This window comes from Emys orbicularis, chromosome 2 (assembly GCF_028017835.1).
Source record: "Emys orbicularis isolate rEmyOrb1 chromosome 2, rEmyOrb1.hap1, whole genome shotgun sequence".
Taxonomy (NCBI): Eukaryota; Metazoa; Chordata; order Testudines; family Emydidae; genus Emys; species Emys orbicularis.
The window spans coordinates 117,669,948-117,686,848 of record NC_088684.1 but is presented as its reverse complement, the minus strand read 5'-3'; the positions used below and the strand labels follow the sequence as shown (position 1 = coordinate 117,686,848).

The window sequence follows — 16,901 nt, the reverse complement described above, 5'->3', positions numbered from 1 at the left end:
ATGAGAGAGAGAGAGAGTTTTTGGATGAGGAGCCCAGGAAGGGACAATGGAACTCAGAGCTAACTGAGGTGGGGGGGGGGCAAGGAGAGACAGACTGGACAAAAAGCTAGGAGGTGGGACTGCTTAAGCTAGAAGACTGGACTTCAGTATGCGAAAGGGGGGCACTGGGAACTGGACAGCAAACATAGAGGGGGGAAGCTAGAACTGATTAGGCAAGGAGAATGACACTGGAATGAGAAGCAGAGGCTATGTAGGGAAGAATGGGATTAGCATAAGAAGCCTGAGCTGGGGAGAGACAAGAGTGGGGGAGGGCCAGATTAGAGGAGACGGGGCAGAAGAGGTCAAGCTTGTCAGAAATGAGCAAAAGAGTCTGTGCCCACTAGAGAACTTTCCCCTTCAGAGCCAGGAATGGAACCCAAGATTCCTGAGTCTCACTATTCCTCTGCGGTCAGACAATATCTGTGAAACCCATGGCAAAGTGTGTGTCTCATCCCCTTCTAGTGCTGGGCCACATATAAGATGACAACCTACTACTGCTATCAGTTACTCTGTTAGCTCAAGTGGCAGGAGTCTATGTGGTGGATCTAAAGATTACAACTCTACCAATGAGCCAAGTGAGTGTCAATATAATCCCACATGATGGAATTTCTGTTTTTCAGTTTGCTTTTTTTAAATCCTAGGAAATTGTACACACAAACTATTAAAAGAATGTTAAGGTGCAAAGTCAACCAGTAAAAAAAAAAAAAAAAAAAAAAATCAGAAAATCCCAGAATTAAGGTTGCACAGACAACTTTAATTCAGCCCCCATGTGTGTAAGCATTATGATACAGGTTTTAATTACATGATCACATACTATTTTTCCACAAGATGCTTGTCTCATTCAGTGTACAGCAGTGACTCTCAAACTTTTTTACTGGTGACCCCTTTCACATAGCAAGCCTCTGAGTGCGATCCCCCTTATAAATTAACACCATTATAAATGCCGGAGGCAAAGCGGGATTTGGGATGGAGGTTGACAGCTCGCGACTCCCCATGTAATAACCTTGCGACTCCCTGAGGGGTCCTGACCCCCAGTTTGAGAACCCCTGGTGTACAGGATGTACTTGCTCTAGGGATGAATTAGGGTTGTGGAGTAAAAGAGGCTGTTGTCTGTAGGACCTCTCCATTCATAGCAGAAGCTGGAATATATGTAGACTGTGTAGAATATGTACAGATAAATTAATGCTCGTGAAGCACTCAGATACTATAGTGATGAGCGCCATACAAGAGCCCATGAGGAAATAAATAATTGTATTTCCATAGAAGGGTTTGAATAATACACAGTAAATAAAGCCTAGACTCTCACATTGAACCATGAGCATAAAACAAAATAGTGCAGGGTGGCTCATTAATTGAGCACTGTCCATCCTGTGTACTAAATGAAGCTGGGATCCTGTGGGGGAAAAAAATGGTATGCAATCATGTAATTGAAGACTATCATAATGCATATGCACCAGAGGATGAATTTAAGATTGCTTGTGCAACCTTAATACTGCGATTTCCTAACTTTTGAGTTCTTGATTTCATAACCCTAATGTCTTTAATATATTTATTGCATGTAATATGTAATAAAACTGGGGTTTTTTTCCCACTTGTTACAGATTTTTGGGTAAGAAGATGGGAGAAAGGTACTTTTAAAGACTAGCCCACCATTTCTCTCATATACCTCACAAGATCAAGCAAATATTGCAGACTTCTCACTAATTAGATCTAAATATCTGTACCAATCATCATTACAAGAAAATAATTAAATTACCTTCTGCTATATGCATCTTGAAATTGGCTGCTGAGAGATCATGCATTCCCTGTTTAGGTTCCGGAAGTTTTGGTGGTTGCAGATCAGATTCTTGCTCCTATTAAAAAAGAATAAAAAGTAATTACTATTTCTTATGCAACTGATATACACTAAATGAATTGTATGGCAATTTGTCTGTCTTACATAGTGCTCCATGTGTAATGCTTCCATGTGGCAGTGTAAATGGAGACAATCCCCATTTGTCAATTTTCAAATTCCCAAAAATATTTCCTACTCCATCTTTATTCTGTATCAAGGTCGGTGTCAAGTGGACACTAATAAGCAGTTATTTGAAATTGACATGTGAGTCTATTATACAGAAAGCAACTATCTCAGTTACTGGGCTAACTGCACCTGGTCTTTCTTCCTGGTGATCCACCATCTTGGTCTCTTCAAGTGTACCTTCCCATCCCCTCAAACTTCCAACTATCACCTGACCTGGGGGAGAACCACAGGATTCTCCCACTCTCAAATTAGGCCCTGGCTGCAGTTCCCAGTGTATCAAATATGATTACCTCAGCAGGTCTGACTTGGGCTCAGATCCTGCAGTTCTGTTCCCTCAGGGCACAATAAGAGTGGCAGTCAGCTTCTTTAAAGCAAAGTATTATTTATACAGAAAAAGCATATTGTTTTTAAGATATGTTTTCTCTGATAAGCCAGCCTATGCATATGCCTGTTCTCCCCTAAGGCTTATCATTACCTGGACATGAGAAGGTCCATCTCCATCAGATTCCTGCACAGAGACTGCCTTCCAGCTTCTCTCTCTGTCAGAGCTCACTGACAATTGACTCTCAACCCCCCCTTTTCCTGAAAAGTCCTTTTTAACTATTTACCGTACTTTTGCTCTGTAGCTCCCAGTCTGGCAAGAAAGGAGGGTCACTTCAGACTGGAGCCTGGAAGTATGCCATATAGTCCTGTAATTCCCATCCCAAGTGTCTGGATGTAGGTTGCTCATTTGAAGATCCATTGCACTGCCTTCCTGTTTGTTCTTCCCACAGTCCCCTATTAAGCTACATCAACAACTAGCTTAATACAGGAAAGATTTACAATTCAATATACAATAATTCTCCTTGAGTGACCAGATCACATACAGCCTTTATAAAACTAGAACATCTCAATCTTCTTAGATTATTACACAGTAGCTCCTACACTATTTATAAAACATTACTACTAGGGCTACAGGTTTGTCATGGCAGGAAAAAAAGTCACAATGTGATTTTCCTGTTTGTCTGTGACTTATGTGTGTGTCCAGGACTCACCTGTGGAGGCTCCTGTCCCATGTGGCTGGGCCTGGCTTTCTGCACCAGACATTGCGACCAGGTGCATGGGGTCACAATGCCACTCAGGCTTGACTCCTACGTCATGACGGGGCACAGGCCGAACATGAATGGCATTGCAACCATGCCCACATGGTCACAACACATCGAGCAGGGAGCCAGTCCCAGTCCCAAAGGACATAGGAGCCGCCATTGCCCATGCCTGAGGTGACTGCGGGCTTCCTCTCAACTCTGGGACCCAGCCCCACAGGATACAGGAGCTGCCTGTGTCTGGGGTGAGTGTGTAGGGCAGGCTTGCTCTCCAGCCCCAAGCTTACCCCTCACTCCTTAGACCCTGTCTCTGTACCAGGCTGGGATTAGGGTTGTGTTATGGGGGCAGAGGGTGCAGATGTGGGTAGTCTGTGCCCCCTCACTTGTCAGGGCTTTTTTTTTTTTTTTTTTAAATTAAAAAAAAAAAAAAAAATCACAGAGCAGTCATGAAACCGGTGACTTTTTCTAAGATTACCATGACTGCTCTGTGATTTTTGATTTTTTTTTTTTTAAAATGCAGTGACAAATCTGCAGCCCTAATTATCACATATCAGGCCCACTCCTGTCACAGAAACCACATGTGCCATCACATAAATTTATGAGGTCTTTCAGCTATCTATAATTTACAAGCTATTCAAGACTCCACTTTGAGCACTCTTTCCCAATCCCACACAACCAGCAATATTAGAAAAGGAGCAAACTAGAACTTAGCCATCTTATAACTAAGCTGCAAACGTTAAGTCAGTCACTTAACAGAAAAAAGACACTTTTCTAGGAACTAGCTCAGAGCTGAAAAAAACATTACTAGAAACTACACTGCTAAAACTTCTTTGCATCTGATGTTTAAATTTTTAAAAGATACATTAGCATGGATCTTGTTTAAGCAGAACTGTGTATTTTTAATCAACTGAGATCAGCAATCATTGTGGCTTTGTCTTGACTAGGAAAAGTGCTTAAGTTTACACCAGTCTCATCTAATATGCTAGATGAGCCAGACCTAAACTCAAGCTTTTTCCTTGTGTAGATATAGGGTAACACATTGTAACTCGATTTTGCTGGTTGAGTTGTAGCCTTAACTCCTCTCTAAACCAGTGGTTCTCAAAGCTGGTCCGCCGCTTGTTCAGGGAAAGCCCCTGGCGGGCCCGGACGGTTTGTTTACCTGCCACGTCCGCAGGTTCGGCCGATCACGGCTCCCACTGGCCGCAGTTCGCCGCTCCACGCCAATGGGGGCTGCGGGAAGTGGCGTGGGCCGAGGGATGTGCTGGCCACCCCATTGGCCTGGAGCGGCGAACCACGGCCAGTGGGAGCCGCGATCGGCCGAACCTGCGGACGCGGCAGGTAAACAAACCGGCCCGGCCCACCAGGGGATTTCCCTGAACAAGCGGCGGACACTGCTCTAAACTAAAGCATGACCAGCTAATAATTGTTGCCCTGCATCTACATTAGGAAAAAGATTGTTTATGCTGGTCTTACCTAGCTTGTATTAGCTAAACCACTTTTTCTAGTCAAGACAAAGTACTTGTGGCCCATACTTGTCAACTGAACTTGTACCAGGACATCCCATCTTAAATGTCAAGAGGCTAATACTTCCTTGAAATAAGATTATGAATTTTGGTTTTAAATACAGGAAACAAAGGGCAAGCCAAAGGATGCCAGTTTTAATCACGGGTTTGACGGCTATTTGGCCACTGTTCCAGTTTGTTATCATCATCCAATTTTTATTCTTACAAGGTTTTCCTCTTGGAAAGCAAAACCTAACCCCTATAGTTCAAGAAATCAGTCTGACTCTGGAAGAAGGGAATATTTCCTGTTCACTTACAGCTGGTTCCTCATTTAGTGTCTGCAACATCCAGCTTTCCAGTGCCTGGAAGTCTCTAGGACCCTGGTATTTCACAGGTTCTTGGCCTGGTTTAAGCAGCTTTAGGCTGAAACATTAAAACAGTACAAAGAGGTAAGGCAAAACTTTTCAAATAGATACAAACAAGAAACATTCTTTGTAAATAAATGAACTTTTTGCTGATATCATAACTGAGCTCAGAGCATACTCAGTCCTCAAGCCTATCATTAAAATCAAACATTCCCTGGATTTCCATGATGCAGAACTGGGCCCTGTAACTAACCAGAACTCTATTCTTCTCCTTTAAACTTAGCACAGATAGAAATACCATATTTGGTGTGAACATTCCAAGATGTCCTTAGATTAACATACAATGGTGACTAAAATGCTAGAAAGAATAATTCAAAGATTAATCCCTGTTTATGCTTCTGAATCCTATTTTCCAGTTTACCAAAAAAGCATCAGTTAATTTTTTTCAGTATGCATAAAAACAAAAAGCTTATGTTCCAGGAATCTCTCTACACTTTTTTGTGCCATGCCAAATATGCATGTCCTTGATCACATGCCACTTCTCATGCTGTATTAAACTGATTAAAAGTAGCTTAAAGCAGATGAACAAGGTGAGAAAATAGGTGGAGAGTTGCAAAGACAGTCTTTCTGATTATATAAATATATACTTGCTGTAAAATCTGTTTAACAAAATACCTAAATCTTTCCCCACTAAATATGTGTGTAACTTAAAACAGGAAATCATATTTGTTTAAATACTGGAATTTTAAAGGGATACGATCAAATTGAGAGTTTTTTTTTTTTTTTTTTTTTAAAGTGAGTTAAAATTCATTTCAGTTATTACACCTGTCCTTGACTTCCCTTGCTAATTTTTGTGGTTTTACAACCACATTTTTCTAAATGTTTCTCTCCTGTTTTTCTCTTCAGAGCTCTTATAACTTAAAAAAAAAAAAACACTATGCAAGAGTGTTTTTAAAAGCACAATTCATACAAATTAAAATAAGAAAAAATCCTCCCTTTATCGCTTTCATTTATAATATTGTACATTGCTTGTACAATAGTAGGTTAAAAAACATTCAGAAAGGTGTGTGGTTTTTAAGTTGATATTGTCCCTTTAAGAAGTCAACAAAAAATAAAGAAAAGAACTATGAAATCTGAATTGCTTATCTCTCCCTTTCATACATCTTCTGATAACAGTTTGGAGTAGAATCTAACAGAAATCAAGAAGTTAGCTTAAATGATCCTACAGGCGTAGTAGCACCTCTATTATTTGATTAAGATGAGGTTCAGTTTTCCTCCCCCACTTAGATCTGTACATCCAATCTCTTTGTTTTGTATGAAAATAACAGCATATCTTCCTCCCCAACTGTACAGTATACAACCAATATGTAAAGACTGAATTTCCTGAGGATTTTCAACTAAATCTGTTATTTAGTTAGAGTTAAAATTAATTTTAAAATCAGACCTTTAAAAATTTCATCATGTGACCCTGTGGAGAATGAGGGAGATACCTGTATTACAGGGATTTGTATGCATATATGTACCTCAGTTTACCTGCTTGATAGTATTCTGTTTGGAGACCAAGCAGGAAATTAAGCAATGGTCAGAGATAAGACAACTAGAGGTAAACAACATCGAGGGAGCTAAGGGAACAATAGCTGGTCTAGTAATAGAGAAAATGCTCTTTCCAGGCTACCCAAAAGTGACAGAGCTGTTTTACCAAAGCCAGAGCCTAGAGATACAAAAGACCATAAACAGTTAAAAGCACACACTGGAAAAAAGGAAGGGGAGGAGGGGAGATACTGAGAGAGAAAGAGAATCCAGCAACATCGTTTGTCAGCATAATGACCCAAAGATCCATTCCTAGAGTAGTTAAACCGCAGTGCTGCACCCTTGACAGAGGTGAAGGAAGCACAGCCTTTCCCTCGAGAGGTGCACTCAAGAGAGTCTGAAAAGGGGCTTAAGGCACAGCTCACCCTGTAATTATGAACAAGCCTTTTATTAACAAATCGCTGGTTTATCATTCACACTTTCTTTGTAGATAAAGCCCAGTACCAGCTATCCTCAAAGGCACAATTTTTTTCTTCTATCTTACCCATTATAATTAGTACTTACTGACTCAAAATGGCTGCCATTTCCCATAACTTACAAAAGGACTGAATGAGCCAATGATTGTGAAGTTACTCATGTCCTCAGTAAAGATAATCACTATTTTTCTAGTGGGGAAGTGATGGTGCACCTAATAAAAATGCCCGCTACTTCTTATTGTTTCCACTGGGACTGAAGCTGCTCCCAGGGAACTGAACTCCCATTTCAATAAGCACTTTCCTAGCATACCTCTCAACCTTCAAACCTGCCAATTTGCGACAAAAGCCATTGTAATGTGTGGAAAATGACTGAAACGTGGAACAGTGTTTTGTTGTACGTCACAGCATAATTGAGAGTTTTTTTTTTTTTTTTAATCTTTAAGGATATTTTCTCATTTAAAAGAGAGCATGGGAAAAAACAGGAATTCTATTCTGTGCAACCATTAAGACATATACCAGTGATGGGCAACCTGCGGCCTGTGAGGGTAATTTACTGACAGGCCGCGAGACAGTTTATTTACATTTGCACAGCCGCCTGCAGCTTCCAGTGGCCGCGGTTTGCCGTTCCCAGCCAATGGGAGTAGCGGGAAGTGGCATGGGCTAGCAGCAGCTTGCCCACCACTGACATACACCCTTCCTCAATGGTCATCATGAAAGTTTGACTTTCAGATCCCCAATCCAGACCTCTACAGCTACAGGAATAATACCTTTGCAAATATTATATTGCACAGGTTGAGCGTGCATATGTTATGTGTTTATGGGGCAAGCATGAGGCCATAACTAAGGTTGTGTGGGAAGAAGAGATTAATGGTTGTTTGGCGTGTATTTACTTTATCACTTGGAGGAAGAAGGCAGTTCCTTGTCCTGATGTGGAATCTGTCAGTGTCTTTGGAAACATGCTGTATGGCTATTAGGATTAGGGTTATTAGATGTCCCATAATTTGTTTCCATGCTTTTTAAGAATTGTGTGTGGGGCAGAGGAGGGGTGGTAGAAGATAGCAAACCTGACCAAGCTTAATCCAGTTCCCTTTTAAATGAATTTTTTGTTTATGGAATGGAATCTGCCTTGAATTTTGTGTACCACAGATTTACAAGGAATTAGGCACCATCTTATTGGTGTGTCCTATATGCAGAATTAGAACCCTGTAGGTATATTGTTCTCTCTCCTTGTGCCAACACTGAAAGCTGAAGTCTTGTCCTGCCAGTCTTCATCACATACATGTTATTAGATTCGTATGTCAAAGTTAGCTCGGACCTAACTCATCTTTGTGCCAACTGCTATTAGACTTTGCCCTATTGCCCCATTATTTCCAAGATTACAGTTCCAAATTTATTGTATTAATATTTACTGCAATTCCTACCCCCTAATTTTTAAAATGCTCTGGCAATGAGATGGTGATGACAAACTCCATTCAGAAAGAGGGAATAGTCAATTGTTAGAAGGCACTGATAAGGTATAAGGTCTGTATTAATACGAACTACAAAAACAGTAAACTATTTTTAACCTCTGCTGATCCATCTTCATAAATATCAATATTTGTGCAACTGACTAGGCAGAGCAGTGAATTGTTATGATGTTTCACCTCTTGAGAAAAGTTAGTATTTGGACCCTAAGGTTTGACCATAAGCTTTTGGGGTCTCTATGGGTACGTCTACATAGCAAAAAAAAAAAAAAAAAAAAAAAAAACTCGCAGCAGCAGGTTTCGAAGCCTGGGTCAACTGACTCAGGATTACACAGCAGGGCTAAAAATAGCAGTGTAGAAGTTTGGGCTCAGGCTGGAGCTTGGGCTCTGAAACCCAGCAAGTGGGGAGGGCTCAGAGCCCAGGCTTCAGCCCAAGCATGTACACTGACATTTTTAGCCCTGCAACACAAGCCCAAGTCAGTTGACCCTGACTCTGAAACTTGCTGCCTTAGGTTTTGGGGTTTTTTTGCTGTGTAGACATACCCTACCATTCATTGTAGGAAATTTATTCACAAAGCTACACAACTGACAATCTGCTAAAGAGAGGTCCAGCACTAGGCTAAGCAGGAGTGCTGGAGTTTGGACTGATGTGCTTTAAGCAAAGGCTTGTTTATCTGGTAGAAATTCCAGCTCACATTCTTTTCCTGCAGCTCAGAGGCAAGATGCGAGCCTTCTCACCAAGACCTTACCCTGGCCCTTACTGGTGGAACCCGCTCACCCTCATCTATCATAATAGGAAAGGTTTAAAAGATAATAGGTTTAGTGCTCGAGTTCATAAGTAGCTGCTAAGTTTTTCAAGCCCCGTTAAAGCAAAACCATGTAGAGAAACTTGCACAGTGCCAGCATCAATATGTGCCTGGCTTTAGATGGTATTATTAATCTATCAGTTTTATGAGCACCTATTCTAAACTTTGTTTAAACATAGCCATCTTCCAAGTTGTAAAAAAAGAGACATTATAGCTCATCTTGTCTTGGCAACATGATGAGAGCTTAAATTTATCTTCTAAAGACTGAAGAGCTATAAAGGAAACCACCAAAAATCATAACTTAGAAGTTGGTCTCAACAAATTGGCAGAGGACTGTGGAAAAACATACAAAATAATAGAAGCACATATCCTTTTGTACTTACGTGGGGTATCCTCTGATTCCAAATTCAGAGCAGAGTGGAAGATCTATAGTGCAATCCACTTTTACAACATAGACTGATGGATTTTCCACGTTGTTGTATTTGTCTCCCAGATCATTCCAAGTTGGTTGCAGACGTTGACAGTGTCCACACCTACAACAGGATGAGCAAAAGATAAAATAAATTTCAGTAATAAGGTCACTGTTCTGATTTGTATGCATGCTCTATATTTAACAAATTTAGGTTTAAATGTAAATATGAAGACTAGATATGAATGAATCTATGGGAAAAGTATATATACACATGGGTGGGATCTGATGTATTTGAAACATGTTAGAGGAATGAAAAATCAGAAACCTCTTCCATATAAAAACAGACTGTGTTAAGCAACAGTTAATACTGTAGAGTTGCCTTTTATTGTAGAAGGCTAACCTTGTAAGCAGTTTTGACACAAAATTCACACACAAAAAATCTAAAAACAGCCCTGACGGTTAGAGAAGTACTTTTGCATTACAAAGTCTTGCCAGGTTCATTGTAAAAGACTATTACATTAATGAGGATTCTGAAAAGAGAGCACTCAGCTTCTCAACTTTCTAAGAACACCATGAGAGGATGCCTGGTGTTCTTTATGTTTTTACACATTTGGAAGCACCATGTTTTTACGTGTCTGGTAAGGAGATAATGGTTTGTACTCTTTTTATAAGGTCACTTGTGTTTACATGTAATATCAAAATTGTGACTCATGGGACGCATGGAATACCTAAATCAGTGAAGTAGAACAGTTCTGTTTCAAAGTCCTGAAGAGATGCTAATCTTAATATGTTATAAACAGGAACAAGTGCCTTTGCATAGTGATATCCTATGAGTCTCAAAATATTCAACATATGCACACAAAGTAAGGTGACTTAAAACAGGTTTCAGAACAAATAATTGCTATTTTGCTTCTCTCAAAGGAATAGTTAATTATTCAAGTAATCTTTCCCACTGCTTGGCATCCCATAGCATACTAATTCAAATTTAAAGTGTTAGAAATGTTCAGCCAATCAAGAGATTTACCAGTTCTTGAAAACACCATTCCAATTCCCATAAAACTGAAAATCAGATCTCATACTATTGGCAAATACAAACTGGTGTTGTCAAAAACACTAACACCAGAAATATGGTAAACTATTTAAAGGAACCAATGTCAACTTATCTTGAATGGCCGTTCTTGCTGTTCCTGATTTTTACAGGCATTAAAAAAATGTCATTAGATTAATTAAAATATCCTCAACTTTGTTTACTCTTGACAAGTCCCGGAAAGTCTACTTTTTATGCAACAATTAACACAACAATAAGGAAGTTTGCAGGAAGTTGCCTCTTACTCCCTACAGAACTCCCATTTAAAAAACAATCCCATTTACAAGAAAGCAATATTTTTAGACGGTTTGCAAATTAGTCTCATGTAATCAGACTTGGTATATATATTTGTGTATATGAGACAGTTTTATATTTTAAATATTTTTCCTTCCATTCAGCTTACAGTGCACCTTGCCTGCGTCATAAGGTTCTGTTATAACAAACTGATTTAAACCTAGGCTCTCCACTATACTACTAAAAACTTCTCGTACAATTACATATTCTGAAACATTGCTTGTGATAGCTAAATGGCATGGTGAAGTAGTTTTCAAGATTTTCACCTCTGGATACCTGTTTTCACCTCTTGACTAAGTTGGGTCTCAAGTGAAAATCGGGAAAGAAGAGAGAAGTGTCTCATCCTAGTCTAGCTGATATTTGTACAAAAAAAAAAAAAAAAAAATCACGAAGCCACCACACTACCTGGGATGATTAGAACACAGATATAAGGACAGAGCTGATACTGTGTGAGGTACCTAAACCTTGCATCCCATAATTCTAAATGTTTGGGACTTGGAAAACAAAACAAAACCCCTACTTTTAATGTCTTTATGCCTAAATGCCTGAAGTTTGCTATGCGCTCCCCTTCGAAGTTACTTCAAAATTTCAATTTGTATAAAGGAAGGAGAAAGCAATGCTCAACTCTGAGTCAGTAAACCAAAATTGACCAAACAGTAGCTGTTCATACACACTGACAATCCAGTACAAGAAAGTAACATTATGGAGTTGGTTGATAAATTGTGGGCCCAAATTTACATCCACCTCTTTCCTGCTCTTCTCCAAATGTAACTGATTTTTTGACTACTGCAGCCTCAGGTTTTTTGGTTGCTGCAGCCTCATTATGACATGGAGTAGTGGTATCTCATTGATGGATTTTAATCATGCCTTGGTCAGATATTCCCATGAATTCTGAAATGCTTTTAGCACAGGTTGTAATATGAAGAAACAATATATGTCCAGTCAGAAAAGACCACAAATTCAAGAAAGCTTATCCTGATCAGTCTCATATTTATGTAGTCATATGTCTGTCATTTTCCTGCTGTATCACTGAGCATTGTGCTCTTAGTGCTACCACTGAAGATCACTCAGAAGTGTCAATTGGTCTAGACTGCTGCTGTTCACCTCCTATGTGGGCGGGGATGCTGTGAGCACGATTGTTACTCTCAATGCTCTGCAATGACTTGCCACTTGTTTACAAATGTAAATCAAAGTTCTAGTTATGATCTATAAGCCATTAAGAAATCTGGCTTCTTGAAAAACTGCCCTTTCCCCTATATCCTATTACTGGAGGAGGGTAGGTTGAGAGCAACTGAAACGCTTCTGCTTTGTTCCTAAGTGTGAATTTTTTAAGACCCAGATCACAACACTCTCAGTCCAAGGTCTGAATGTAGAATTCACCTCCTCATCTGGCTCACTAGAGCCAAGATTTGATGACCTCCAGAGAACAGTGAAAAATATCTGCTCAAGCTTTTGGCTAACGTTTTTCTAAGTTGTTCAGGAGGGGGTCACCGAAATTACAAACAATAAGCCAAGAATGTAGCAGTTTGGCAGTGAAATTATGTGGGGGTTTTAATTGTTGATTTTAAAGCTGAGGCACTCAGATGCAATGGCAATGTGTACCATAAGATAATATGTATAAACAAATATTCTAAAATCAAGACACCACATTACACAGATGTTGCTCAATTCTCTGATTTAGCTGACTTGGTCTGATTTTGAACATTCAGTTGACTTGACAAATAATGTCAATTGACTGCCTATTATCTGATCATGGTAAAATATTGTCAAATATCCCAGCAAGAATGCCCTGATGTAGACAGCAGCCTATCTTTTGGATTTCACTGTAGTGCCATCTGTTAACACCTCTACTTAAATGTCTTGATCACTCACTTTAGTATATGCTAATCCCACTTGTTGGGAAAAGGGTTAACTAATTGAAAGTTGAACATCTTGATTGACAGGAATCTTCTAGAACAAAGATCATATGTATGTGTATCTCTACTTGTATACCAGACCATCAATGCACATGGTGGTTTACAAAGCAAAACACAAGAGTTAAAAGGCACAGTTCTTGCCCTGAAAAAGCTTACAATCTAACCGGACTAGACAAATATACAGAAATTAACTCAGATGGGAGTGGGAGAGGAAGGCTCATGATCATTAAACCTCCTCCCCCAAAACAAAACAAAAAGATGCCTAGTCATTAAACTTCTCCCTTAACATACAAAAGTATCACAGCTATTAAATCCCCCCGATAGCCCCCCTCAAAAAAAGCAAATGATCTACACTGAATGCCCATGTAAATAAACCCCCATGCCTCGACTCTTAACAAAAAGCCTCTTCATAATGCATCCCTCAAACACACACCCACATCCCCACTTGTTTCACATTTTTCTGAGTTACGTTACTCAGTTACGTAACTTGTATTTTATAATTAGGCATAAGTATCTATCTATCTATGGCTAAGCCTATTGGAGACCAATAAGTCTTACTCTGTTTTGTGACTGCTGTTACTGTTCTAATAAACCAGTGGTTTAAAATATTTGACCATTTTTGACATTTGACAATATTTGACCAGTCAATTGACCAACCTTAATTGAGAGTGGGGACAAACATTATTTCCCCACAACTCTTCTTTGGAATCTCCCTGAAAGGAACATGCCAACCAGGTAAAAGCAAATTCATTACCGCTGCTAGGTCTTGCAGGTGGGTCAGTGGCACTCTGATCAAATGGCTGCTGATAGATCTTGTACAGGGGGTTCAGATCCTGAGAGATCATAAAGCAGTGTCAGGGGTTGAGACCAGACTGCCCTTTCCATATTGCTAAACTGAAGGAGGATTGCAGTATGGAAAATCTGAGAACCAACAATTTAGTAGTATCAAGAGGCACAACCTGACCAGTAGACAGACACCTACTGCTCTACGGAGACCACCAAGATGAATGCTATTTTCAGGTTCTCTCTAGGTCAAAAGGCTCACTGATGAAGTAAAGTACTGACACCCTGTAGAGAGCTATGAATTGGCAAATGTTAAAAACAAAATAAAGTCCAAAGTTTGCAAGCTTTAACTTCTAAGATAAACCCACTCACTGAAAATGTCAGTGTATCTAATATTTCTGTAATTGGCAGGTTTCTCCATACATGTTTGCCAATATGTCTACATAAGGATTTGGATGTAGAGGATGGCACAAGACCATATCTCACATGAATTAATCATGTGGTTAATCAAGAAGAAAGCCATTTGATGTCTGGAAAAGATCAATAACTCCAGACACAAAAAGGCATTTTTAAAAAGGAGGTCCTGAGATAAGACTGCCTATAATTATTATTTTGACTTCTACCTCCGAAGACTCCATAACAGAGTTCAGACATCCATTGCACCCCCAATTAAATGACTAGTAAGCCAAATATGAATACCCAACAGGACTAAAATGAAATACAATGCGTCCCACTGAAGACATTCACAAGCAACAGATAACATTTATTACTTATATAGCTCTTTGTATTTTCAGAGTGCTGCACAAACATTAATACTCCCCAATATAACTCTGCAGAAGGTATTGTCCCTATTTTTCAGACGAGTAAAATGAGACAGACAGACAAGGGCCTGTTTTTCCAGAGATGCTGAGCACCCACAACTCCAAATAGAGTCAAGGGGAACTGTGGTTGCTCATCCCTGACTTGTCCAATGTCACACAGTGGTAAATTTGGGATTAGAATTTAGGAGTTCATGATACCAAAAAAGTGCTCTGGAACAGGATGTATTTCTTAAGAACCACACACAAAACGCATGCCATTTACTTTGTTCGTATTCGTGGAGAAAGGAGGAAACAGAAAACCCACAGAATAATTAGAAGTCAGTTTTGGAAAACTTCATTTGGAAGCTCAGTCAGCTGCTGTCAACTCTATCAGCATGGTTTTTACTACACTTTTACATTAATCAGTAAAAGGAGTGAGGCTCCATCAGCCCTCTTTCAAAAGTGATTCAAGGAAACAGGATGCACACAAAAAGGGTTATTACACTGTCCTCTTAGGGCCTGTCTCCATGAGGATGAGAGGTGATTTTTTTAAAAGTGTTAGCTAACCTTAGTAACAGACTTTACTAAAAGCTAAGACAAGTCGAGAGGAAGGATGGCCCAGGGGCTGGTGTTAACCTGGAATTCAAAAAACCCAGATTCGATTCCTTTTTCTTCGACAGGCTTCCAGTGAGACCTTGGTTAAGTCACTTCCCACATGGGCGCCCTGCTGAGCATTCAGAGCGCCCCACCGGGCCAGCTCTGCAGGTGAACTCCCCCTTGTGCAGACACCTCACCTGACCTCCCCGCGACTCGGCTCCCCCGTCCGTACCACGGGGACAGTAACACTCCCCGGCCTGGCGGGGCGGCTGCCGTTGAGAACGGACACATTTAGGACTAGGAGGTACTGCTGGGGCCTGTGCTGAGGAAGGCCACGTAGGCACCGTGGGGGCGGGTTGTGCTGTGGCTTCCAGCCCTGGCCAGGCAGCACCGGGCCCGGCTCCCCCTCGCTGCTCACGGGCCCGGCCCGCGGCAGCCCCCGCCCCGCCCCTCCTGGCGAGCAGGGGCCCCGGTGTGTGTGTGGAGGGGCGGGGGGGCCGAGCTGTGTATCCTGGGCTCAGCGCCGGCACCTGCCCCAAGCCCGCCCGCGTGACCCCCGAGGAGCCGCCCCCAGCGGCCGCTGCCACGTCAGCGGGGAAACGCGCCGCCGCGCGCCCGGCCGGTTACCAGGGGGCGAAGAACATGACGAAGTGCGGGGCGCTCTGGGCGCCGTGGCGCAGCATCTCGGCGTTGTAACTGTGCCGCGCGTGCGGGTCCAGGTCCGACTGCGGGTCCGCGTCGCCCCGCACCGGGGCCGCGCACAGGAGGCCTCCGAGCAGCAGCAGCAGCAGCCGCGCCGGGCCAGGACGGGGGGAGGCGCCGCGGCACAGAGCAGCGGCCATGGCGGCGCGGAGAGACCCAGAGAGCGCGAGAGACAGAGAGAAGCCGGGCCACGTCCGCCGACCGCCTCCTTCCGTGCCGGCGCCAGCCTCCGCCCCTTGCCCGGCGCCTTCCGGCCCCGCCCCCCCGGGGTCAAAGGCCACGGGGGGGGCCCGCTCAGGGCACGAGAGAGTCACCCCCGATACCCCTCCTCCGCTCACTCTCCACCAGCTCCTGTAGCCGCCTCCCCCCACATCTCTATGCACTTCACAGACACCCTCACTACCCGTCCCTGTGCTCTACCGCAGCACCCTCACCCCCTAGCTTTTCCTGTCTCACTGCACCCTCCGCTACTGCCCATCCATGTCCCCACCACTCTCTGTCAGGGAGATGGACTAGTCAGGCCATAAACCTAGTGGGGTTGAAGCGGCTGTGCTTTCCTGCTGATCACTTGTGGAAGCATCTAACAGTCCTTTTACATGAGTAAATAAGATGATGCAAAGATACCCGCTCACACACACTGCACTGGGAGTGTAAATCTAGAAATTTTGCTAAATCACATAACTTTTTTTAAAGTTTCTTTGTGGAAATCCATGAAGAAAAGGTACATGTACCCTTAGCACCGCCTCAGTTAACAATGGGAATAAAGACAAGTAACAGTTGCCTGCTACATGGAGAAAACCAGCTTTAGATCTTTGCCCCGGAAAGAAAGGTCTGAAGTGCTCAGGTTCCTTTTCATAATCATGTGTCCCGTAACATTGGGACCAGCGACAATTACTGCCATTTAGCCCACAGGATTTTGGCCCATGTGCTCTTTTCTGCTTATGTGATACCGCATAGGGAGGCGATAGGAGGACCCTAGTAATATTAATTGGTGCTGCGTATGAGAACACAGCCCACAGCGGCAAGT

At 41.9% G+C, this 16,901-nt stretch overlaps 1 protein-coding gene across 1 annotated transcript in view; it reads right to left on the bottom strand.

Annotated features, from left to right (window-relative positions):
• Positions 1-16,014, bottom strand: part of TXNDC5 (thioredoxin domain containing 5) — a 35,526-nt gene extending 19,512 nt beyond the window's left edge. The window contains exons 1-4 of the mRNA XM_065399276.1: positions 15,800-16,014; positions 9,667-9,816; positions 4,961-5,066; positions 1,796-1,892 (exon numbers count right to left, since the gene is read on the bottom strand). Of these exons, the coding sequence (XP_065255348.1) occupies positions 1,796-1,892; positions 4,961-5,066; positions 9,667-9,816; positions 15,800-16,014 (568 nt within the window). The remainder of the gene's footprint in view (positions 1-1,795; positions 1,893-4,960; positions 5,067-9,666; positions 9,817-15,799) is intronic.
• Between the last annotated feature and the right edge of the window lie 887 nt (positions 16,015-16,901).